Source organism: Myotis daubentonii, chromosome 6 (assembly GCF_963259705.1).
Source record: "Myotis daubentonii chromosome 6, mMyoDau2.1, whole genome shotgun sequence".
Taxonomy (NCBI): Eukaryota; Metazoa; Chordata; class Mammalia; order Chiroptera; family Vespertilionidae; genus Myotis; species Myotis daubentonii.
Window position 1 is genome coordinate 84,434,539 of NC_081845.1, and position 27,604 is coordinate 84,462,142.

At 39.3% G+C, this 27,604-nt stretch overlaps 1 protein-coding gene across 4 annotated transcripts in view; it reads left to right on the forward strand.

The window, feature by feature from the left end:
- Positions 1-27,604, forward strand: part of SUPT3H (SPT3 homolog, SAGA and STAGA complex component) — a 464,074-nt gene that overhangs the window by 348,458 nt on the left and 88,012 nt on the right. For 2 of the 4 annotated variants that reach the window (XM_059701548.1, XM_059701547.1), the window contains exon 11: positions 13,571-13,750. In XM_059701548.1, the coding sequence (XP_059557531.1) occupies positions 13,571-13,735 (165 nt within the window). In that variant the 3' untranslated portion in view covers positions 13,736-13,750. Of the gene's footprint in view, positions 1-13,570; positions 13,751-27,604 lie in introns of those variants that run through there. The other 2 variants (XM_059701551.1, XM_059701550.1) reach the window with 1 other exon arrangement.

Sequence of the window (27,604 nt, forward strand, 5' to 3'; positions counted from 1 at the left end):
TGTTGTTTTCTAGGCCCTTTCAAAGGTATAAAACAGTACCACCAGTTCAGAAAATTTTTTCATGCCTCCTGCCATCTTTCTCAAAAAGGGAATGACTGGTCTGATTGATTTTTTCCATCACAGATGAATTTTTTTTCTGTTCTAACCTTCAGATAGTGTGTATACATTTTGTGTGAAATTTATTTCACTCAGGATATCTTTGAAATTTATATTTTTCAGTAGAAGTATAAGGTATTTCTCTTTATTGTTGAGTAATGTCCCCTTGTATGAATATATCAGTCTACTCATTCTCATTTTGGTAAACATTTAGTCTGTTTCCAGTTTTTAAGGTATTATGAATAAACCTGTTATGAACATTGTGCAAGTCCTCATGGAAAAATGCTTTTTTTCCTCTTAGGTAAATAGCTAAGAATGAAATTACTGGGTCACAGAGTAGGTATATGTTCAGTTTTTAAGAAAGACTTTTTTTCCAAAATGGTTCTATCATTTTTACCTCTACCAGCAATATCTGAGAGTTCCAGTTGCTCCATGTGCTCATCAACATTTGGCATTGTCATTGTTTTTATTTTTAACCCTTCTAATGGATACTTAATAGTATGTCATTATAGTTTGAATTTGCATTTCCCAAGTGAGTAATGATGTTGAGCATTTTTTTCATGTGCTGATTGGCCATTCATACACATTCCTTAGGGAAGAGTCTCTTCAAATCCTTTACACAGTATTTTTGAGGATGAGTTATCTTTTATTACCAACTGGTAGAAGTTCTTTATCCTATGTAACAAGACTTTGTGTATATTGATAAGCAGAAGTTTTGAACTTCTGATGAAGTCTAATTTATCTAATTCTTTATTTTATTTTTATCGCTTTCTGTGTCCTAAGAAATCTTTGGCTACTCCCAAACCATGATGATGTTCTCTTATGTTTTCTTCTGGAAATTTTATAGCTTAATTTTTATATTTAGTTCTATTAATCAAGTCAGATTAACTTTTGCATATTGTATGAATTGAGACCAAGTTAGCCTTTTCACATATGGATATCTAGTTATTGCAGAACCATTTGTTGAAGACACTTCTCTCCCATTGGATTGTTTTGGTAGCTTTGTTGATAATCCATGACTACCTATCTATGTGGATTTATTTCTAGAATTTCAGTTTTGTTTCATTGATTTGTCAATCCTTTTGTCAGTATCATCTTTCTTGATTCCTATAGCTTTTTAATAAGACTTAAAGTTTGGTAGTGTAAGTTCTCAAGCTTTATTTTTCAGGTTTAATATGCATTTTCTGTGTCCTTTGCATGAATGTAAATTTAGAATCAACTTGTTAGTTTCCATCAGAAAGAATGAGAGAGAGAGAAAGGGAGGGAGCGAGACAAAGGCAGGAAGGGGAAAGAGAAAGAAAAGCCTAGTGGGATTTTGAAAGGGATAGAAAGCAGGCAGACAGCTTTGGTGTTGGAAGGGGCAGGCTGTGAGTTGGTGTTGCGGAGTAGAGGGATTGAGCAGAAAAGGAGAGAGAACTCTGGACATGGACAACAATGTGGTGTTTGCAAAGGGGAGGCAAATAGATGTAGGGGGGAGAAAGCATAGAAGGGATAAATGGTGATAGAAAAAAATAAAATATAATATGAAAGAATTGAAAGGGATTAGATTGAATGCTTACTCAATTTGGGGATCTGAATGTCTTAACAATACCAACTATGTATTATAATCCATGAACATGGCATATCTCCCCACTTATTCATATTTATAAAATCTCTCTTTTATAAATACTATTCATCCTGAACTCTATTTTGGTAAACATTTAGTCTGTTTCCAGTTTTTGGCCATTACAGCCTTATTGTGCTATGTATATGATACTAGAGGCCCGGTGCACAAAATTCGTGCACAGATAGAGTCCCTAGCCCTGGCTGGTAATCAGGGCCAATCAGGGCCTCCATTCCGCTCCACCCCCTGGTGGTCAGCGCATGTCATAGCGAGCAATAGAACTCCTGGTCTCCCAGTCGAACTCCCACAGGGACACTTTCCATATTAGCCTTTTATATATATAGACTAGTGGCCTGGTGCATGGATTTGTGCACATTGAAAGGAAATTAATTAGAAGGTGGCTGGCAGGGTGGGACTGGGAGAGATGGGCTGGACACACCCTGGAGCCAACCTCCTGTGGTCCCTACCTGGCCAGTGCACCTGGGGTGTCGCTGCAGTTCAAAGGGTGTCTATGGTCACCACAGCTTGGCATTAAACCAGATTTGGGGCTGACAGTGCCCAAGCAACAACATAACCCATGGCTGAAGGTGGAATAGCACAGCCCTGTGAGGAATCGGGCTCTCTCCTCTCTGGTTCTGGGGTATGTCACCTGAGAACTACCGCTGCCAAGTCACCACAGCTCAGCAGCTCCTGCATTGAGCGTCTGCCCCCAGGTGGTCAGTGCGCATCATACCTACCGGCTGGTCGGATGGTCGCTTAGCCTTTTATATACATAGATGTTTTTCTATCCATTTCCTTTCATTATAGCTTTATCTTTAATATTTAAAATACACCTCTTGTAGACAATAAATAATTGGGTCTTGCTTTTTCTTTTTTTTTTCCTTCGTTTATCTTTTAATTAGTCTTTAATTCCGTGATATTTAATGTATTTATTGAAATGGTTGGATAGAGGTCAACTATTTTTCTCTTTTTTTTCTGCTTGTTCTCCCTGTTTCTGTTTCTCTGTTTTCCTTTCCTGTCTTCTTTTGTGTTCATTGTGTCTTCTTTTAGAATTTTTTTAAACTTATCTACTGGTGCCTTAGTGATGTCTCTTTGCATCATTTTTTCTAGTATACATTCTTAAATTTTCCATGTACTTGGAATTGTTATTGTGCTACTTTACTCATGTATAATATAAGACTATTTGTATAGGTCCATTACTTTACTCTTGCTCTTTAAGCTATAATTGTCAAACAACTTACATCTACATATGTTATAAGCCAAATACTATTTTTTGCCTTAAATAATCAAATGTATTTCAGTAAAACTAAGAGAAAAAAGAGACCTTAACATCGACCATTTCCACTGTTTTTCATTTCTTTTTGATTATCAGAATTTTCTTCTGATATCATTTTTTGTTGTTGTTCTGTTAGATTTTTTTGAGCATTTCTAATAGTGCAGGTTGGCTGGTAATGGTTTCTCTTAGTTTTCATCTTTCTGGAAATATCTTTACTTCTCCTTTATTCCTGGAAGATGATTTCACTGGATATAGAATTCTGGATTGGCAGTTTTATTTTGAGGCCTTTAATGCTATAATTCCACTATTTTCTGGCATTTATTATATTTAATTATATGCCTGTAGATTTTGTACTGTGCTTCTGTGTATGTAAGGTGTTATTTTTCTTTGGATGCTTTCAGGATTTTATCTATAAACTAGAGGCCCGGTGCACAAATATTTGTGCTCTTGGGGGGTGCGGGGGTGTCCCTGAGCCCGGACTGTGCCCTCTCTCAGTCTGGTACCCCTCGGGGATGACCATCTGCTGACTAAGGCCTGTTCCCTGGGGAATTGGGCCTAAGATGGCAATCAGACATCCCTCTGGCAGCCTGGCAGTCCTTGGGGGATGTCCACTTGCCAGTGGAGAGCAGACCTAAGCTGCAGTTGGACATCCTTAGAGGCAGGAGAGGCTCCCACCGCCACCACTGTACTGGCAGCCATCAGCCTGGCTTGTGGCTGAGCAAAAGCCCCCATGTGGGAGCACACTGACCACCAGAGGGCAGCTCCTGCATTGAGCGTCTGCCCCCTGGTGGTCAGTGTGTGTCATAGTGACCAGTCATTCCCAGTCTTTCTGCTGTGAGGGTCAGTTTGCATATTACCCTTTTACTATAGAGGATAGAGGCCTGGTGCACGGGTGGGGGCCAGCTGGCTTGCCCTGAATGGTGTCCTGGATCAGGGTGGGGGTCCCCACTGGGGTGCCTGGCCAGCCTGGATGAGGGGCTGATGGCTGTTTTCAGTCTGCCCGCACCCCCTTCAGGATGGGGGTCCCCACTGGGGTGCCTGGCCAGCCTGGATGAGGGGCTGAGGGCTGTTTTCAGGCAGGCCAAGCCTCCAACTGAAGCTCCCAGTCTCTCCTTTTTTTCTCTTCCTTTTTTTTTTATTCTGGGATTTATTTACCTTCTGTAATTGAAACTTTGTTGCGGCTCCAGCTCCGAGGCCGGCTGGCTGAAAGCAGGTATCTGGGTTTTGTTTAGCTTCTATAATTGAAACTGTTTCTTTCAGAGCTCAGAGCCCGGCCACGGCAGGCAGGGAACCTTGGCTTCCTCCATCACTGGAGCAAGCAAGCCTCCTGCTCACTTCAGCTGCCTGGCTGCCGACCGCCATCTTTGTTGGCAGTTAATTTGCATATCGCCCTGATTAGCCAATGGGAAGCGTAGCAGAGGTATGGTTACTTACCATGTTTGTCTATTATTAGATAGGATTTGTTTTCTAGCAGTTTGACCATGATATATATATACATGGTTTGCTTTGAATTTGTCCTGCTTAGAGTTCACTGAGCTTCTTCAATATTAATTTATGTCTTTAACCAATTTGGGGGAATTTTCAGCATTTATTTCTTCAGATATTTTTTCTGCCTTATTCTTTCTATTCTTCACTTTTGAGACTCCAAGTACATATTTGTTACTTTGATACTGTTCCACAGGTACCTGAGACTGTTTAATTTTTCTTTCAATCTTTTCTCTCTGTTCTTTAAGTTGGATAAATTCTATTGTTCTTGCTTTATGTCCTGACTCTCCTATCAGCTCCAATCTGCTGTTACATCCATCCAGTAATGTTTTATTTCTGATAGTTTTATATTTTCCATTTGAGTTTTTTATAGTTTCTGTTTATCTAGCCTTATGTTTTATTTGTGATTTGTTACAGGTTTATTTTATTTTATATTCTTGAATGAAGTTATATTAACTGCTTTAAAATTTTTATATGATAAATTAAATATATGAATTATTTTAGTCTTCCGTGAATAAGTCACACTTTCTTAGATTGTTGCATTTTTAATAATTTTGAATTATATCCTGGACATTGTGAGTAATACATTGTAGAGATTTCAGATTCTGTTATATTCCTAAGAAGAAAGTTCTCCTTGCTGGGTGTTAAGCAGGCAATTTACCAGATTCAGCTCCTTAAACTTCAAATTCCTCTTCTGTGGCAACAGCTAGAACAGTGATGGCGAACCTTTGACACGCAAACTCATTTTTTTTTGCTTGATTTTTCTTTGTTAAATGGCATTTAAATATATAAAATAAATATCAAAAATATAAGTCTTTGTTTTACTATGGTTGCAAATATCAAAAAAATTTCTATATGTGACAAGGCACCAGAGTTAAGTTAGAGTTTTCCAAAATGCTGACATGCCAAGCTCAAAAGGTTCGCCATCACTGAGCTAGAATCTCTCTTTATTTAGCTTTAGCAGGGTTTCTTGGATTCGGTATCATACAGGAATGGTTTAGGGATTAGTCAAAGTGTTGGGTAGTTTATACACTGATTCTTGATTCTGTCCTTTTTGGATTTCCTTTTCACTTTATAGGTATTGAGCTGCTGAGTTTGTGTGCCCCACTATACTGACTGGAGTCTGCCCTTAGGCTAAAACATTAAAAACAGAAAACTCATCTCATTGCAATTTCATTCTTCTTACACACCCCTTCTACTTTCTACCTAATTTTGATCAATCTCTATTACTTTCAGGTACTTGGTGTTTTTTTATAATTTGTCCAAACTTTATACTCTCATCTAGAACTAGGTTGGTACAATAAGAACCATTTGCCAATGCAAGTAGTGGAACCAGGCCAAAATATCCTATCTAATAATAGACAAACATGGTAAGTAACCATACCTCCTCTATGCTTCCCATTGGCTAATCAGGGTGATATGCAAATTAACTGCCAACCAAGATGGCGGTCGGCAGCCAGGCAGCTGAAGCGAGCAGGAGGCTTGCTTGCTCCAGTGATGGAGGAAGCCAAGGTTCCCTGCCTGCCGTGGCCGGGCTCTGAGCTCTGAAAGAAACAGTTTCAATTATAGAAGCTAAACAAAACCCAGATACCTGCTTTCAGCCAGCCGGCCTCGGAGCTGGAGCTGCAACAAAGTTTCAATTACAGAAGGTAAATAAATCCCAGAATAAAAAAAAAGGAAGAGAAAAAAAGGAGAGACTGGGAGCTTCAGTTGGAGGCTTGGCCTGCCTGAAAACAGCCCTCAGCCCCTCATCCAGGCTGGCCAGGCACCCCAGTGGGGACCCCCATCCTGAAGGGGGTGCGGGCAGACTGAAAACAGCCATCAGCCCCTCATCCAGGCTGGCCAGGCACCCCAGTGGGGACCCCCACCCTGATCCAGGACACCATTCAGGGCAAGCCAGCTGGCCCCCACCCGTGCACCAGGTCTCTATCCTCTATAGTAAAAGGGTAATATGCAAACTGACCCTCACAGCAGAAAGACTGGGAATGACTGGTCACTATGACACACACTGACCACCAGGGGGCAGACGCTCAATGCAGGAGCTGCCCTCTGGTGGTCAGTGTGCTCCCACATGGAGGAGCTCTGCTCAGCCACAAGCCAGGCTGATGGCTGCTAGTACAGCGGTGGTGGTGGGAGCCTCTCCTGCCTTCTCAGGAGCACTAAGGATGTCCGAATGCAGCTTAGGTCTGCTCCCCGCTGGCAAGTGGACATCCCCTGAGGGCTGCCAGGCTGCCAGAGGAATGTCTGATTGCCAGCTTAGGCCCAATCCCCTGGGAAGCAGGCCTCAGTCAGCAGATGGTCATCCCCCGAGGGGTCCCAGACTGTGAGAGGGCATAGGCCGGGCTGAAGGACCCACCTGCCCCGAGTGCACAAATTTTTGTGAACCGGGCCTCTAGTGCTATATAATAAAAGCCTAATATGCAAATTGACCGAAAGACAGAAAAACTGGTTGCTATGATGCACACTGACCACCAGGGGGCAGATGCTCAACGCAGGAGCTGCCCCCAGCCTGCAGGCCCCAGGCCAGCGAAGGTGGGTGTGAGGTGGGGGGCCCTGATTACCCCGCCAGTCGCCCCGCAGAGGGATCCAACCAGCAGCAGTGGTGGGGGGCAGGGCTGGCGAGTGGCAGCACCAGTCTGTGCAAGGCAGGTGACAGCAGGGAGCCCCAATTGCCCCCGGTCACCCCACTGATCAGCCCTGATTGCTGGCCAAACCTGGGGACTCTACCTGTGCATGAATTTTGTGCATCGGGCCTCTAGTAATTTCATAATTGATAATAAGTAAATTTAAATTTCCACCTCATCCAGTTTCCACTTTCATTTGCAAAATGACACAGCTCACTGCTTATTTATTAAGGGGAAATCTGAACTATTATGAAGTAGTTCTAAAAAATGTTCCCTAAAAAACTTCTTTCATTGACTTACTTTAAAAAGTATGTAAGAAGTTGTAATTAACCTGGTAATTATGTATACAAAAAAATAATTCTTTATAAGTATGAATATTTTTGAAAAATTTTTTCTCTTAAATATTTAAACATTTCACTCCAAATCTTATTGCATGTTATTGAATTGGAGCTATTTTACAGCAAAGGTTTCCTGAATGAAGTATTAGCCAAGCGCATGTCTAAATGTCCCTAAATTCAAAATTACTGGCATCAAAATGAATAATGTCTCACTTCAAAACTATTCTTTATTTCTCTATTTACTCATTCACATCTTTCTACATGTATACAGTTTTGCTATATTTTAACTCACTGGAAACTTCAGCTATGGTGGTAACATGGTAAAATTTATTGTACATAAAATAATAAAGCCTCTATTATATATCAACTTTGTGTACTAGAAGCCAAGAGATTTTATGTATAGCTGTATTCTGATTCTATCATCATAATCTTTTTTATTAATATATATTTTTATTGATTTTAGAGAGGAAGGGAGAGGGATAGAGAGATAGAAACATCCATGATGAGAATCATTGATTGGCCGCCTCCTGCATGCCCCCTACTGGGGATCAAGCCTGCAACCCAGGCATGTGCCTTTGGCCGGAATCGAACCTGGGACCCTTCAGTCCACAGGCCGATGCTCTATCCACTGAGCCAAACCGACTAGGGCTATCATTATAATCTTGAGCACATTCCTTATCTTCACTCTCTCATCTATAAAAGCGGATAAAAGTTGGGAAAGTTTAGAATAGATGATATTTTGTGTTCCTTCCGGATTTAATAATGTATAAATCTTTGAATTCAGTGATGCTCTCTTCTCTTCCCCATTACTACTTTTAATTTCTTTTGTTAAAGAAAAGTTTTTCCTAGTTATATAGAACTGCAGTTTAAAAAATTAACATCTCAATTATACTTTTATTTTATTAATAAATTTATTGGTGTGACATTGGTCAACATGATCATATAGGTTTCAGGTGTGGGTTTTTATGTTATAAGATCTCTATGTTTCACCGTGTGCCCACCACTCAAAGTCAATTGAACTGAATAAATTAACTACATTATATACTGTAACCTTTGAGCAAAGAATGACCCACTTTCCCCTGAAAAGAAATCCTCTCTAAGCACAGAGATCTGAGGAGAAAGACTCGCCTGGCCAGTCAGATTATATGTCAACCTTTGTGGTCAGTGAGTGACAGAAGTATTAGTAATAGTAGTACTAACCTTTCATTTGCTCTCATCTGAGATATGTGTTACTCCCTCATAAGACTTAATATTTCAAGTGTAACAAAAGATCTATCCACCATTTGGGTGGGGAAAGTCTAGGAGGCAATTATCTGAGATTCCAGGTCCTTCTTAAACATTGGATTACCCTGGCAAGGGGAAGACTGAACAAGAATAGGATATATAGGATATTTTTCCTTTCCAACTTTTAAGTTGGAAAGAAGAGTCAGGACAGATATAGACATTTATAAGAGATTCAGGGGCAACAGAAATTTCAATATAACTTCTTTTACCACAAATGAGTGTTCAAACTGCAAGAGATTTTATTCGGTGCAAGACAGAAAGGACCAGTAAAAGGACAATACTCAAATCCAGGAAATATATAGGACTTCAGCCTCCATTACCCAGCATCAATTTCTGGATGAAGAGACAGAAATAGAAATGCAGTGGAGGAATACAAGCATAGACTAGGAATGCAGCCAAGAGGAAGAGGACCTGACTTAATGAAGAACTTTACCAGTAGCTTGTACTTTACGCAAGGAAATAAAGAGTTAGTCGCCACAGAGATTTTGGCAATCAGTATTTTGTCAAATACAGGGGTTCAGTTTTGAAAATGTAAAGAATATTCTACAATATGGCCACAATCTAAATAAAAAACATGAATTGATTCAAAAATTTAATACTCTTTATATGTGTTTTCAGCATATATAAGATTTTAAAAATATTTATTTATAAATATATAGATGTAATGCTAGTTCTTCTGAAAACGTTTTGAAGAGCATTGCAAAAATGCTAGAATCACTTCTAAATTAAAAATTCTAAACTTGGTGTGAATTTGGAATTTGAACAGTTATAAGTACCTTGGTGAGAGACTGGATGTTGACAGAAATGTAAAGATATGTGTTGAAGTGGAAACAATACTGGGAATAAACATTTGCGATTTAAAGATTTCCTTCCAAAGAGTCCAGTGGGCAAGTCAGTATAATGTAGAAGTGTACATGGTAACTTTATGCTAATGTTTGCAGTTGCTTATGTATAGTAGGTAAACCTGAAATTGGCAAAATGGAAATCTAAAGACATTTTTCACAAAATTCAATATTTTTATTTTTATATAAGTCAACTTCATCTTTTTGGCATAGATGACATGACTCAACCAGGCTGACATAACTGTCTTCATATCATACATGTAGGAGTCACAGGTAGTTTTTAATTATGCTTCCTACTTCATTTTTCGCAAATTCTATCTGATTGCCATGCGGAGGTTCTGAGAGATTTTGACTAAGTGCTCTATACCAAAACCAAACTTGTTTTGGAAAGTATAGAAAGAGTAAACTCTCCATGGACCTGGGAAAAAAGAAATGAAAAATAAATTCACTTTGCAGGGAGAATGGAGAGGCCATACAGGAACGCAAAGGAAGGACTTCCCACCACACTTCATGTGCAGGATGTCGGCACTCTTCATGTCTCTCTTTTCATTCCCACTTGAGTTCCCACTGGAAAACTTACTTTAGATTCCAAGTGGAGCTAAATATTTGCACTAATTTCTACAAATGGATAGAATGCCTAACTTACTTCATAAGCATTTGTTAGATCTAGCAGGTTAATGAGTCTACAGTGGTCGGCAAAACAGTTGTGAGTACTCAAAAAAAGAGTTTATTGTTGTATTATTTATTAACTAAAGGCCTGATGGACGAAATTCGTGCATGGGTAGGGCCCGTTGGCCTAGCTGGCGATCAGGGCCAATCTGTGGAGTGACGGGTGGTGTGATCAGGGAGCCCCTGCTGGCACCCACCTTGGCTGGCCTGGCACCACTTGCTTGCCGGCCCCGCTCCCCGCCACTGCCACCAGTTGCCTCCCACTGTAGGGCGACCAGCGGGGCAATCGGGGGGGGCCCCCGCTGGCACCCACTTTGGGTGGCCTGGGGCCTGCGGGCTGGGGGCAGCTCCTGCATTGAGCGTCTGCCCCCTGGTGGTCAGTGTGCATCATAGCAACTGGTCATTCCACCATTCAGTCAATTTGCATATTAGGCTTTTATTATATAGGACTAGGGGCCCGGTGCATGAAATTCATGCACTGGGTGTGTGTGGGGGGGAGTGTCCCTCAGCCCAGCCTGCCCCTTCTCACATACTGGGAGCCCTCAGGCGTTGACCCCCATCACCCTCCAATCGCAGGATCGGCCCCTTGCCCAGGCCTGATGCCTCTGGCTGAGGCGCCCGGCCCGGGCACCGGGGACCCGCAGCTGCAGCGGCCCCACGATCGTGGGCTTCGCTTTTGGCCCAGGCAAGGGACCCCTAGCTCCTGGGACTGCCAGCTTCGACCGTGCCCAGCTTCCATTGCTGGCTCCACCCCTACTTCCTGCTATCACTGGCCAGGGCAGAAAAGGCACCTGATTCTCCGATCATGGCTGGGGGGCAGGGCAAAGGCGGCCCCAGGGCCACCTTTGCCCTGCCCCCCAGCTCTTAGCTCCCCCCTGGGTTTCCGATCACTGTCAGTGGCAGGGGGCTTCTTCCTGCTTTCCCTTTCGCCTCCCTGCATTGTGCCTACATATGCAAATTAACTGCCATCTTGTTGGCAGTTAACTGCCAATCTTAGTTGGCAGTTAATTTGCATATAGCCCTGATTAGCCAATGAAAAGGGTAGCTCATACGCCAATTACCATTTTTCTCTTTTATTAGTGTTGAGATTATTGTGTTATTTATTTAAATTACAACTGTAAATCTAATTTTTCCCACCTCTAAATATTAGTCTTATTCACATTTTGGAGCCAAATGAACTCTCAAAAGTGTCTTTATTTTAGTCAGGCACCTGATAATTGCATTATTCTAATATAGTCCAACTGAAACAAAGTATTTGGAATAAGAATTGAGAAAGCACTCAATAAAAACCCTGTGCACTTCTATATCAGTGCCAAAGTGAGGGTTTAACCTGTGTTGTTATATAACTTAATCCATGTTATTGTGGGCATAGCAGATATGTTATTTAGGATATTGTTGGAATGAAATTGAGAAAGGTACCCTAGAGTAAATTTCTATTTGGCTTATTTCAAATCTTGTGAAAATAGTAAAAATAATCAAGATGTATTTTGTTTGAAATTTTAAGTCTTATTTCACATTCAGCTTGGATAATTAGCAGATGCTCTCGTTTTGTAGGAATTTTTAAATTATTTTACTAGTTTGTAATAGGAAAAGCATGCACAAGGTACAGAAAGTGTGTTTTTGAAGTACAGAAGGATATACAGTGAAAAGTTTCTCCTCTAACCCCTTTTCTTCCAGCCACACATTTATCCTCCGAGACTCAAGCACTGAGTTTTGGTGTACCCTTGCAGAAATGCTCTATGCTTTTATGACTATATCATGTTTAGCCCTTTTTTGCTTTTTTTTTTTAAACAAGTGGTAACATGGTACCACCTAGTTGTATACGTTGCATTGTTTCACACAATAAATCTTAGAGATAGAATATGTTCGGAGCTCAGTAGGAATATGTCTGCAACTGCCTCATTCTTTTTGGTGGTTTCTGTTTCATTGAAAAAGATATAATTTATTTCAATGTTTCCTCATTAATAACGATTTAGTTCATCAATCCAGTGAAGATCCTTATACCGTATGTATATTATTTTATACTGGTGTGGTATATCTGTTGGATAAATTCTTATATGTGAAATTACTGGATCAAAAATAGTTGTGCTTTTTCATTTTGGTAAGATTTTAAAAAAAATATGTTTTAATTGATTTTAGAGGGAGAGAGAGAGAGATAGAAACATCAGTGATGGGAGAAAATCATCAATCCGCTGCCTCCTGCACCCCCACTACTGGGGATCGAACCTGCAACCTGGGCATGTACCCTGGCCAGGAATCAAACTATGACCCCCTGGTTCATGGTTTGATGCTCAACAATTGAGCCACACTGGTTGGGCTGATAAGATTTTGCCAAATTACTGTACATGGAGGTGGTATTAGTTATATCCTTATGAGGAGTTATGAGAGTGGTAATTGTAGTAATTATCAGAAAAACAAATACTCTTCATTATGTGACTACAAATGATTCCTAGAACATATTTATAGTAATATACAAGCTACCGCTTCCTTCTCTTGATTCTTTAATGTTGATGATCTGACATCTGGTATCCAATATACTATAAAGCAATTATAGTAATTATCCCAGTTTTGCAACAAGGAAACTGAAGTGCAGAGATATTACATAACTTGACAGAGTTGGTAACTGACAGGATACAGACCCAACTGGTTGGGAAGCTGGAGCCTGTGACTGAACCATGAGACTGTCATGTCCCTATTGTGCATTTAAAATTTTTTAATCATATTATATACATTTCTTGACTTGGTATCCATACTCTCATTGCAAATAGTCTTTCTCTCTTGTGTCTTTTTGTACTATTTTTTACAGTTGAGACAGACTAAAATAGAAAATTTTTATTTTATTTTTCTTTTGCCCCGAGGAACACCTAGAAATTAGCACCAAGTTGAAATGATCTTTTATGACAGTCCTCATATTAGAAATAAATATGTAGCGATTTTTTCATTTTAAAATTGATGAACTTTAAGTTATTTCAGAAATATGCACAAGTTCCGAAGAAACATTTATATGTTTGAATGTTAAAAAAAAAGAAATAGCTTTCTGTGGTTCTTTCGGCAAGCCGCTGAGACTCCACGTGCGCGCGAGTGGTTGCATTCTCCTGTACCTTGACGCGGGCCTAGGCGAAATATCGTGAGCATAGCTATTGCATTTGGTAGGTCTGCTCAGAAGGGGTCATGTGCAAGTCATCTTTGACTTGTTCATGGAATTTTTTTAGATGTAGTGTATGGCAGCAATGATGTGCATCCTAAGGGAAAAAAATGTCCATTTTTATAAAAGTTTATTTTCATATTTTATACACTGTAGTTCTGTTGTGTGTTTTTGATTTAGTAACAATTTATGTGTTTTTCTGTCGCAGAGCACTGCGGCCTGTGGTGTTGAGGCTCACAGCGATGCCATCCAGCCCTGCCACATCAGAGAGGCCATTCGGCGCTACGGCCACAAGATTGGCCCCCTTTCCCCATTCACAGTACGTAATAACAGAGTTATAAAAAGTTATATTTATAATCTGAAAGAATTTTGATTTTCAAGTGGTCAAATGAAGAAGCAATGGAATTGTTGAAAGCAATTTGTGGTGACTGTAATTTTGTTGTATAAAAGTGGCATAATTCTCTTGGGAAATAAAAGTTAGTCATTTTTGTCTCTTTTTGGAAGGACAATTTTTTCTACAAAATATTATTTTCTTTCAATCACAAATTATGCTTTTTTCGTTGGAGCTTATATTTTCTATTTTTCAAAGCTTAGGTTGATAAAACATTTTTGTCAAATTATATGTATCCAAATATTGCTAGAAGCACTTTATATTTTAAAATTGGTTAGATTGGCAATACCACTTCTATCAGACGTCCTCCTGCTCCTAAACATACTTTGAGTTGGAAGAAGAAGAAATGATTTCTTTACTGGCTTTGAAGTAGGCTGAAATGCAGACAGTCTTTCACATCTTCAAATGGTTTTAAAGCTTGTAATCAGTGTTTGTTGTGTTTGTTTTTAAATAGAGAATTAAAGACTATATTTCAATAGCCTAAAGTGTGTGTGTGTGTGTGTGTGTGTGTGTGTGTGTGTGTGTGTTAATTAAATGCTCATCTTGTGGCCCTTTTTTTTTAAAAAAAATCTTTACTCATGTTAATAGAACTATCTCCAAATCCTCTTATTATAAAGAATCGATTTGATTTTCAGAAAGTGAGGTTTGATTTGTGACTGAGGAATAGTAGAATTTACCATTTCCTTTTTTTATGTACTTCTGCTTTAATACACTAAAGCAGGATATCTATGTATAATATTATACATACACACATAAGTATAATATATAGAGTTTAAGCTAATTTTTATCTAATAAATATATAACCAGTATGCTTTTAAAACTAATGATGCCATTTTTAAATGCTTAATTTAAATAGATCTGGAAAACAGAACAAATAAGCCATGACCTAGAAGGTTTACTTGGCCACTGCCAGAGCAGATGGCTTAAATCAACAGCCAGGGGTAAAGAACTCCACCAGGAAGGGGCACCCAGTGTTATCACTCCTCAGGAAGGACCTACCCTGAAAGGTTCACTTCATTACCTAGAACTATAAGAATTTTCCCAGCCTAAGAGAATAAGTATGCCTATTCCATTTTAGACACAGTTTCTATATATCTGCCTGTTTAAGTTAAAAATTCTCTTTAAAGTGGGATAGCTTTGCAGACCATTTGTGTTGACAGTGTGGCCACCCTGCCCTGGCTTTCACATACCTTCACTGCCAAATGGAGGTGCTCTTGATGTTGGGGGTGCTGATGCTCAGTCCCTGTTGTTGTGGGTGCTGATGCTCAGTCCCTGAGGCCACTTCCTGAGGTGATACTTTATGCAGCACTAGGAACATTCTGCTACCTGGCTGCGAGCTGCAGCTCCTAACAGGAAAGGAGTCATATGAGCTGCCTCTACAGTAGACATTGAATGAGACCTAAATTTTCATACAGAATAGCTAAGCTAACTTACCTCCAATGTAAAATTCCCTTTGTAAACTAAAGTGCCCATGAACAACTAGTTTATATTTATAAAACATAGAGATCTTGACTTTGCAACATGTCATTCTGAATCTAGAATGCTTGTCTGATGTATATCCTATCTAATAATAGAGAAACATGGTAATTAACCGTAACTTCGCTACCCTTCCCATTGGCTAATCAGGGTGATATGCAAATTAACTGCCAACCAAGATGACGGCCAGCAGCCAGGCAGCTGAAGCAAACAGGAAGCTTGCTTGCTCCAGTGATGGAGGAAGCCAACATTCCCCGCCTGCCGCTGCCGGCCTCTGAGCTTGCACTCTAAGAAACAATGTTGCAATTATAGAAGCTAAACAAACCCCAGAAACCTTTCAGCTGTCAGAGCTGGAGCGAGCAGGACCACAACAGTGTTACAATTATAGAACCCAAACAAACCCAGATACCTGCTTTCAGCAGCCAAGGTCTCAGAGCTGGAGCCGAGCCTCAGAGCTAAAGCTGGCTCTCAGCTCCAGTGACAGCCGTAGAAGGTAAATAAATCCCAGAATAAAAAAAAAGAAAAAGAAAAAAAGGAGAGGTTGGGAGCTTCAGTCACCCGCCAGCCTGAAAACGGCCTTCAGCCCCTCACCCACACTGGCAAGGCACCCCAGTGGGGACCCTCACCTTGAAGGGGGTGTGACCAGCTGCAAGCAGCCATCATCCCCTCATCCAGGCTGGCCAGGCACCCAAGCGGGACCCCCACCCTGATCCGGGACACCCTTCAGGGCAAACCAGCCGGCCCCCACCCGTGCACCAGGCCTCTATCCTATATAGTAAAAGGGTAGTATGCAAACTGACCCTAACAGCAGAAGGACTGGGAATGACTGGTCACTATGACACACACTGACCACCAGGGGGCAGACGCTCAATGCAGGAGCTGCCCTCTGGTGGTCAGGGCGCTCTCACATGGGAGGAGCTCTGTTCAGCCACAAGCCAGGCTGATGGCTGCCAGTACAGCAGTGGTGGTGGGAGCCTCTCCTGCCTCCTCATCAGCACTAAGGATGTCGGACTGCAGTTTAGGCCTGCTCCCTGCTGGCAAGTGGACATCCCCCGAGGGCTGCCGGGCTGCCAGAGGGATGTCTGATTGCCATCTTAGGCCCAATTCCCTGGGGAGCGGGCCTAAGCCAGCAGGTGGTCATCCCCTGAGGGGTCCCAGACTGCGAGAGGGCACAGGCTGGGCTGAGAGACTGCTCCCTCCCCCCCCCCCCAAGTGCACAAATTTTTGTGCACTGGGCCTCTAGTATAAATATAATAATCTAACTTCGAGTATCTATAACTTGACTCGTATGAAGCCCATAATTTGAAATTGATTTGAAGAAGTAAAATAACAGTAGGTTACACAGAAACTTAACTCCAGCATTAATCAGTAAACTGATGAAATGCTTTTAGTGAGGCATCATTCTGTACTCTGTATGACTTCGGAAATAATTCTCTACAAAATCACAACATGATTTGCTTTGGGAATACCACTCATCGTATAAAGAATTGTGAGTTCTTTACCTTGGGAATTAGTTGCAATGATAGAAGAAACAATGATTAAAGTCATGTTAATTGGAGGAACGGAAAAACTACCAATAATGCTTTGCACTTTGTAGCTGCTAGAGCAGAGAAGGAGGGGTGGAATATGAACATCAGTTGCCTGCCCCTCATGTGAGTGCAGTGGAGACCCTTGTAAACCATCCCTACCCAACCAATTGTAACAGTGCAGGCATACCTAATTTTCTTGCCCTTACTTTATTGTACTTTATAGATGTGTTTTTTATATATTGAAGGATTCCATAGATGTGTTTTTTACATATTGAAAGACTCCATAGATGGGTTTTGTATATATTGAAGGCAAGACCTTCCACCAGCAAAATTACAACTGACTTTTGGTGATACTTGCTCTCCTGTGGTGGCCTAGAACCAAACCCAAAATAGCTCCAAGGAATTCCTGTACTGTTTTTGGCATATTGGTTTTTATTGATTAGTTCTTTCTTTCCTGTATTCCCATTTATTTTATTTTTTTTAATTTTGCTTTATTGCTTAAAGTATTACAAAGAGTATTACATATGTCTCCTTTTTTTCCCCCCTTGACCTTCCCCTGGCCTCCCCTACCCTCCAGTGTCTTGTGTCCGTTGGTTTATGCTTATATGCATGCATATAAGTCCTTCGGTTGATCTCTTACCCGCCCCGCCCCCCTCCCCCGCAAACCCTCCCCAGCCTTCCTGCTGTAGTTTGACAGTCTGTTCAATGCTGCTCTGCCTCTGTATCTATTTTTGTTCATCAGTTTATAATGGTCTTTATTATCCATAAATGAGTGAGATCATGTGCTTTTTCTTTCATTGACTGGCTTATTTTACTTAGCGTAATGCTCTCCAGTTCCATCCATGCTGTTGCAAATGGTAAGAATTTCTTCTTTTTTACAGCAGCATAGTATTCCATTGTGTAGATGTACCACAGTTTTCTAATCCATTCATCTACTGATTGGCACTTGGCTGTTTCCAAATTTTAGCTATGGTAAATTGTGCTGCTATGAACATAGAGATACGTATATCCTTTCTGATTGGTGTTTCTGGTTTCTTGGGATTTAGTCCTAGAAGTGGGATCACTGGGTCAAATGGGAGTTCCATTTTTAACTTTTTGAGGAAACTCCATACTATCTTCCATAGTGGCTGCACCAGTCTGCATTTACCAATGTTATCACCGATAAGGGTTTAATCTCCAACATTTATAGGGAACTCATACAACTTAACAAAAGGAAGATAAATGATCCAATCAAAAAATGGGCAAAGGACCTAAATAGACACTTTTCAAAAGAGGACATTCAGAAAGCCAAGAGACATATGAAAACATGCTCAAAGTCACTAATCATCTGAGAGATGCAAATCAAAACAACAATGAGGTATCATCTCACACCTGTCAGACTGGCTATCATCAACAAATCAACAAACGACAAGTGCTAGAGAGGATGCGAAGAAAAGGGAACACTCTTGTACTATTCCCATTTATTTTCAATTCTGTGCAGAAGATCAAAGAAAGTATCATATCTAGAAGATTTAAGTAATTTTCCTGAGGTTAAACTATTGATTAGATTAAGTGATGGAATCAAAGCTAAAATTCAGGCCTTCTAACTCACAGCTTCAAAAACTTTCTCCTAAAACACAAATCTTTGCAGCTGTCCTCACCCTATGTGCCTGATATTCTGGATGCACATGCTAAAGAACATTGAAAGCGATTCGTGATTCTGAAAATCACTTCAGGGTTTGTAATTTATAGTAGTTATTTTAGAGTACTTATGTGATCTAGATTGTCCTAAGTTATTTTGATGCTTGGCATCTTATATAGTCCTTTAACTCATAGTAGTTGATATTAGGTGAGTTTAGATTGTGTGATGATTGATTTGATCCTAGAGACAAATGACAAGGGTTTATATACTAGCTCTTCCACCTACTAGTTAAGAAACCTTAATGAAGATTCTTAACCTCTTTATGTCTCAGTTTCCCCATCTATAAAATGGGTATAATAATAGAATATTCCTCATGATAGAGTTTCAGGAGTACTATGAACTTGATGTGTGATAGAAGAGGTAGTAGTGGCTGTAGTATATTTTCTAAAAGGCATCAGATAAATATATAGATGAAAGTAGAAGCGGTTCTTCCCACCACCCAACCACACAGACACACACACACACACACACACACACAGAGACCTCACTGTAATCATAGAAAAAACTAAAACCTGAATAATAATGTGATTTTTTTTACAGACTAATCGTTTATACCAGTAAAGTTTAAATACCATTTAAAGATTATTGTTCCTGAGAATAAATATTCATTTTTACTTTGGGGATTAATAATGGTTGAAGAACATTAATGATTTTTGTATCACCATTATCACCTTAAAAAATGAGGTCTCAGTAACTAAATGCGTATAGTTACCAATAGATTTTTGCATAGCTAGATTTTGTACACTAGCTCTTATGCAGAAGAAATCTAAATGACAAATGGCATGGCCTCAAATTTATGAAGCTTCATCAAAATTCCATTTTCATCTGTTCATAACTTATATAAGTTAATTTAAAAGGTTTTCAGAGACCAATGACTAAATCAAGTTGGTAATAATTTTTAAAAAAATAAAATTTTCCTCAGTTTTTAAAATTTCTTCATTTTACTATTTATGAAAGTAGTGTTAGTATGCTAGAAAATTAATAAAATATGGAGAAGTAAAGGCAAAAAACTAACATTAAGAAAAACATCAGGACTCAAAACAAGGTGTGGCCAAAGCTTTAAGTGAATTGTTCAATAAAAAAATTGATATTTAATTGTTTGAAAAGTATTTTCTTTTTGCAGCCTAAAAATTCAAGTGCTTTTGCTAATTTTCTTTTAAAAATAATATTCTAGAACCCTGGCCGGTGTTGCTCAGTTGGTTGGACATTGGCCCATGCACTGAAAGTTTCCCGGTTCAATTCCCAATCAGGGCACATGCCTGGGTTGAGGTCTCAGTCCTCAGTAGGGGGAGTGCAGAAGGCAGCCAATCTATGTTTCACTTTCACATCAATGTTTCTCTCGCTCCCTCTCCTTTCTTTTCTTTCTAAAAATCAATTTTTAAGAAATCTTTTAAAAAATAATATTCTCATAGATGTAAAAAGCATTTTAAAATTTTGTGAATAAAGTGGATTTTTATAGTTTAGAGCATTTTGTTTTTTCTCTCAGAGAAAATACCCACAGAGCAACCCACCATATTTGTTGTCTATCATGATGGAAGGTGGTGAGACATGTTTTATCTAGGTCCTTGCTATTTACAAGCAGTGGGTGGTGCCCATGGTTACCTACTCTGAAGCTCAATCCCAGCTCTTGGTGGGAAGTGCTGTGAATGGCTGATTTAAACCAGGTCTATAATTTTGAAAGCCAGAGAAAGGAAACTGTGTTCACTGAGTGACATAACCCCATGTGTAATGCCTACATCTATTTTTGTTTCTCTTGAGTGATAGAGTAGAAAAATATGTTAACCCCATGAACTTGCATATTATCGGGTGCTTTCTACTGAACTGGGATAGAGAGAGAATAAAATTGCTCATTTAAGCATGGTCAGTAACCTAAATGCCTTACGTGCATCCCTAGAACCGAGTTGCATCAATATCCACTAAGCTATCTAAAATTCTTAGTATTTGGAGCTGACTAAGACCTGAAGAAGCTAATTAGTCTTGGTCTCTGAGAAGCTTTGCACTGTACCAAGAGGCACCTTGTAGGGGATGACAGGGCACCCTAGGATCCGGACTCGCAGTTACTGTTCTTCCACTGCAGCCATTCACTGATGTGTATACATCTATTACATAGGGATACTCTTAGATCAGTGATGGCGAACCTATGACACATGTTTCAGAGGTGACACATGAACTCATTTTTTTGGTTGATTTTTCTTTGTTAAATGGCATTTAAATATATAAAATAAATATCAAAAATATAAGTGTTTTACTATGGTTGCAAATTTCAAAAAATTTCTATATGTGACATGGCACCAGAGTTAAGTTAGGGTTTTTCAAAATGCTGACACGCCGAGCTCAAAAAGTTCGCCATCACTGTCTTAGATCATCGGTTCTTCAGGTACTCACAAGAGACAAATAAGATCAAAGATAGGAAGTTTCCTTTAAGAATCTCTCACATTAAACTGTTAAAACAAAAATGGCATAGCAGATTGCTTTGACTGTTTTGATTTAGAATTTCACATTCATGAATAATTCTTATGTCATGAGCACATTACCATTTGTGTCTTATGTGTTCAACCTGGAAAATATAATGTCACAAAATATTAGAATACTTTTCAAAAGTAAATACCAACTAGAAATAGGGTAAGAATTCTTAAATATTTGTGTTTTTACTGGGAATAAAAATTTTCTCAGCAAATTTTTTTTAAGTAATAAATCTGTCTTTATAGATTGGAGCCAATTACCTTTTTATAGTTTTGGGCTACTGATTCTCAGGAAAAAAAATTAATATGTAGCATACTTATAAGAATAACCTTGCCCTGACCGGTTTGGCTCAGTGGATAGAGCGTCAGCCTGCAGACTCAAGGGTCCCGGGTTCAATTCTGGTCAAGGGCATGTACCTTGGTTGCGGGCACATACCCAGTGGGGGGCGTGCAGGAGGCAGCTGATCGATGTTTCTCTCTCATCGATGTTTCTAGCTCTCTATCCCTCTCCCTTCCTCTCTGTAAAAAAATCAATAAAATATATTTTTTAAAAAAGAATAACCTAAAAGTGAGTGTTCTCTAGAAAAAAAATGTTAAACTTTTAATTTAGCTGTTTGTAATTTTAAAATAGTATGTGTGTGTGTTGGGGGGAGGGGGAGCTGGCCGGTTTGGCTCAGTGGATAGAGCATCAGCCCTCTGACTGAAGGGTGCGGAGTTTAATTCCGATCAAGGGCATATACCTCAGCTGCAGGCTTGATCCCTGGCCCTGTTCAGGGAGTCTGCAGAAGGCAACCAATCAATGTCTCTTTCACATCGATGTTTCTCTCTGTCTCTTCCCTTCCCTTCCACTCTCTCTAAAAAAATCAATGGAAAAATATCCTCTGGTGAGGATTAAAAATAAATAAATAATATAGTTTGGAGGGTTGCAGTTACAAAATTTACAATGTCAGCCCTAGCCTATTTGGCTCAGTAGATAGAACATTAGCCTGCAGACTGAGTCCCAGGTTCCGGTCAAGGGCTGCAGGCTCATCCCCAATGGAGGTCATACAGGAGGCATCCAATCAATGATCCTCTCTCATCATTAATTTTCTATCTTTCTCTCCCTTTCCCTTCCTCTCTGAAATCAATAAAAATATATTTAAAAAAGAGAGAACCAATTTATAATGTCATATTATATGAAATTACAGTTTCTATGGGTCAAAAACAGTTGAATATCAGAAATTTTACATGGTTCCTCTTAACACAGTGTTCAATTTAGGATTAGTTAGGGAGAGAATGTTTGAAATGTGAAAATAAAGAAGTTGGAAGAGCTTGGGAGAGGAAATCATTAGACTCTGAGACAATAATAATTTATATAATACTTTAAAAGAAATTTTCCCCCTGCATTATATTATTTATTCTCACAACACAGCAAGATGAGTCTGCATGGCACAATCGTGTTATATTACACTTTTTTATAGATAAGAAAACTAAGATTTACAGGAAAGTTAGTAACTAGCTTAAGGTTGCCTAGGAAGAACCAGAGCTATTTCTGTGGACAGGAGCTAAATGCTCTGGTTCCCTAGGACCAGGGCTTCAGTGAATTCTCACTGACTTACTCATTAAACTTCCTCTTTACAGACTGACCTGTTTTTAACTCTTTGCATGGTCTTGTCCTGTAATGTGAAGTGGCATTTCCCAAACTACACTGTATAGAAGACAAGTATCGCAAGAGGTATTAAAAGATGTTCTACCAGGAAAGGTTTCCTTATCAAATATTTCAGACTGTCTGGATGTTATATCTAGAAGATCTACTCTTAAAATCTCATTCAGCAGGAAAGTGAAAGTGTTTCACAAAGTTATGGAAACAGTTGTAATATAACCATCACAGTGTCCACTTTATTTCCATGTTTTATTTTACCTACACAGCACTGAGAAGTTTTGAGTCACAAATATAGCAGTATTTAATAATGGTCTAACCAAGCTACAATGCCCATGGCTCAAAAGAGAAATTTTTTGCTTAAAAGTTGTTTCACTAATAATATCTAACAAATGTTCACATTTTAAAAGTAGGAATGTTTATAGGAAATCAATATAGGGTTCCTTACCTAGGATAACTCTTCATGGTTTTCTGGAAAATATTTTTAAGGTACCTTAAAGCATTATAAGCTACTCAAAGATGTCAGAAAGAAAATCTCAGTTTCTGGCAGACCTGTCTGTGACAAATACTTGCTTAAAGTTTCTGGGTTAAACTTATTTTCCTTTACCTGTGGAATCCAAAGTTAGTAATCATTATGATACTGCTATTGTATGCATAGCATCATGAGTCTGTGTGGCACAATCGTGTTATATTACAAAATGTTTTAAGTTTTTAAATTTATTTTATTTAAATATATCTTATATTGGTCATATTAGTTTTAAGCATACAATATAGTGCTTCAACATTTTTATACCTTACAGTGTGATCACCCCATTAATTCTAGTAATCATCTGTCACTGTGTAAATTTATCACAATAATATTGACTATATTCCCCTTTCCCTTTCTGTCCATCTACCCACCTCCTCCCTTCTGGTAACTGTCCCATTGGTCTCTGTTTCAATGAGTCTGTTTTTGTTGTGTTAGATTTCACATGTAAGTGAAATCATACAACATTTGTCTTTCTTCTGACTTATTTCACTTAGCAGAATACCCTCTAGATCAGCAGTTCTCAGCCTGTAGGTCACGACCCCTTTGGGGGTCAAATGACCCTTTCACAGGGGTCGCCTAAATACATCCTGCATATCAGATATTTACATTACGATTCATAACAGTAGCAAAATTACAGTTATGAAGTGCAACGAAAATAATTTTATGGTTGGGGTTCACCACAACATGAGGAACTGTATTAAAGGGTCGCGGCATTAGGAAGGTTGAGAACCACTGCTCTAGATTCATTTATGTTGTCTCACACACACACACCCCACTTCTTATTTATTCACTCATTTATCATTGGACACCTAAGGTGCTGCACATCAACACCACAAGGAGATACCACCTCATACCAGTCAGAATGACTGTTACCAAAAAAGTCTACCACTGACATGTGTTGTCAAGGATGTGAAGAAAAGGGAACCATTGGGCACTGTTGGTGGGACTGCAATCTGGTGCACCTCCTATAGAAAACTGTGTGGAGATTACTCAAGGTAGATATGCCTTATAACTCAGCAATGATTCTGGGTGTTTGTGCAAAGAAAATGAAAGCACTAATCTGAAAGCACCCCTAAGTTCAATGGTAACTGTTTTAAGTTATCAGGCAGAGTTGGGGAGAAGTGAAAAGAGATCTCTCATTTGAATCCTCTGCAGCAATACCTTAAATTGGCACAGTCATTGAACTATTTATAAGGAATTATCCAGCTTCATTTTGAAAAATTCTGGTACTGTTAATAACCGGTTTGTTTCTACAGTACACAGTAAGTAGTCAAATATATTTTGCTGTTCTCTGCCTTCACTTTTATATCAGTAGTAAAGGCCTCATGTTTAGTTCAGCATGGGCTCTAATACAAAGATGATGTGCTCACTGCACAGTGTTATGTAGAGCTTTTATTTGGACTGCTTAAATTATGTAAAAAAAATTAATAAGCCAAAATTCCAAAACATAACTTCCTAATCAGCAAAACATTTACAAGAAGTTTAAATGTAAAACATGAAATGACAGAACTTTTATGTTGAGTAGCAAAAAAACTGTAAATGTACTTTCAAAGCAAAGATCTCTTATGCCCCTAGAAATCCTGCAAAGAATCCTAGAATTTTCAAGTACATGTTTTGAAAAGGAGAAAAGCAGTCTTTTCTAATGGGAGGATGATGAGAATAGAAATGAAAGGTGATACCCTAATTAGCCCTGTGTATTCCCTCCAAGCTTGAATCCTTTAAAGTCTTTTTAAATTTGAAGTAGTTCAATAAGTTAGTGAACATTCATTGTCAAAAGCAGGCTAGATATCTTGGAGAGTGGAGGAAGAATTTGAACATGAGAGCAAGGAAAGAGGAGTAATTAGCAACAAAGACAAACTTTTTTAGCAGACTATTCTAAAAGATCCAAATCTTGAGATTTGAAAGTGTTACTATAGTTTCCAGGTTTTTGCAATCTTCTGAAGGAATAGGGACAGAATAGAAAATATTTCAAGTGACTCCCAAAATGAAATTATTTTTTCTTTAAAAAAAATCACAGGATTCTTTTAACTCATAAATTCATGAAATCAGCAAAAGGATTAATTGCGAGAACTACACTAACCTGAGATGTCTCAAAATTTAAGTATTGTTCTCTAAAAATGGGAAGGAACTTTTTAAAGTCTACGAATAAACAAGAAGATTTTAAGTATTGAATTGTTACCAGTGGGGAGAGGTCCATATCTGCAACTGTTGCTCATGGTAGTGGGTTTCTTATAATATCCCAAGAAAAAGAATTTTCTGAGATTCGCATAGGGGGAGGAAATATTGTAGAAAGCTTTATTTCCCAGGAATCAAACCCCTGAGTTCCCAAGATCCTCTTTCCCTCCTTCCTGCCATGGAAGAAGTGTAGGGGATTTAATAGGGCTAGAATAAGAGCCAGTGACCAGAGTGACAGTTCCACATTGGAGCAGTCCAGTACATCATCAGGCTAGCTTAGCTTATGTTTCCTGCTGTAGTCCATCAGTCTGTTTCCTGTAGGAACTGCATGGCCATCGGGCAAATGCAAGGAAACGGGGCCAAGAGAGCCCCAAGAGCCAAGGAAGAATTCCTTTGTTTAGGAAGTTATGTATTCCCAAATTTCCTAACTTGCATTGGCCATGCCCATTCTAGCCAATCCATTGTTCCCCAGGTTAGACTGACAGACAAGTACCTTCCCTCTATCATCCCAACTTCACTGTGGGTGCATCCATCTCCCCTTTGTGGGGCCCTTGCCCTCAGTGATCTACAGGGAATGGTCCAGTGGTTCCCTGGGGAGTGCAAAGTTGCAGCTCCCTGGTGAAGCTGCTCAAATGGCCATGCTTATCATGTCTAGCCTCCCATTTGCTCCTTTCCTGTTATTAATAACTAGCTAATTACAATGGTATCAGAATTAGACCAACAATTTTCAACTGTTGTGCCACAAGAAATTTTAAAACATACAGTACATGACTATTTAGTCAGGGGCACTACCTCTTTTCCCTTAGATTGTCAAATAAAAAAATGACAGTAGCCAACACAATAGCCGTCTGGTGTGGATGAATCAAAATTATACCTATTTTTTTGTCAGATCATCAAAATATATATTTTTTGGTGTGCCACAGAATTTTAGTAATCAGTTTATGTGTGCCATGAGATGAAAAGGTTGAAAATCACTGAATTAGACATATAACTCAGTCAGTATATTAAATTGCTCATGTTCACCTAGCAAACATACTATTTACATTTTCCTGTTAAGATTTTATATCTAAACTACGTAAATATTAGAAAAGAATTCATTAGTTTTATTAAGATAGAGTTTTTATTTACCATTGCCAGAAACACCTGGCATTTGTAATCATGGTTTAAGTTAAACATTTGCGTACTTTTTAATTGATAGTGTGACAAAAATCCCTTCTCAACCATGATGAGAACCTTTTACACTGGTGAGGATTTACTTTTTAATGATTTCTTAAATAGTGTTATGTACTTTAGTTGCACAAATATCATTATTGAACTGTCATTTAATTTACTGATATAGTTGCAAAGTTAATCCCCCCACATAATAAGTGGATTGTTTTAAGTGGAAAATTTATACCTTCCCAAAATGAAACTGATACCTTACTCTCTTTTTGTATATTTAAGGCTATATTCAAGGTGGGGAAAATATGCAGGAAAAAATTATTATGCATTGTTTTCCTGCCTCGTGTTTTAGTCATGATTTGATTTAAACCAAACCCCCTGCCTGTGTATGCACAGATCAAATATTCCACCCCTACACAGCGCCTATGTGTGACCCCACGCTGTGAGAAGAGAATTCATAGCCCATTTGTCAGTCAGATGGTGATTCTTGCCCTGGCACCTGGATAGGCTCTCCCTCCTGATTGGAGTACACTTGCAGTTCTGGGCATATACCCAAACTGTGGAGTAGGCGCTCCAGATCTGGATATATTTTGGTTGATTAGTTGGCAGAGGTCATGAGGGCAGAGCCCAATGTCAGGCTCTGAATTTGCCCAGGTGCATTCAAGGTGACAGTTGGGCAGCTGCACCCTTGGTGGAAATACCAGGGAGGGGGTATTTGAGTTGACTCTCTGGTTCCAGAAGTTTGCAGCCTGGCCTACAAGTCCCTGTCAATTCCAATTTAAACACTTGTGCAGATTTTATGGTTTCCAGTAGAGAAGTTAGAGACTACATTTCTGGCTCTGATTTAATTCTACATTCCTGATTTAACCTAAAACACCCATTCCCGGATTCTAGACTAATTAGGTAAGCGCCTAATAAGTAAATAAGTTATAGTTGACAAGCATTTCTCATCCAAGCAAGCTGTTGGTATTTTTTAAAAAGAGAGAGGGGAGAGGAAAGGAAAGGAGAGCAAGGGAGGGGAGTGGAGGAGAAAGGGCAGAGTTGGGGAGGGGAAGGGAGAGGAGAGAGGAGAAGGGAAAGAAAACCAGGCTGGGCTCTGCACTGTGCTTTTCTTCTACTATCTAAAGAAGACAATATTAGAGTTGGTCCTCATGTGGGTAAACTAACTTCACTTCAGTTTTAGGTGGCAAGCAATATCT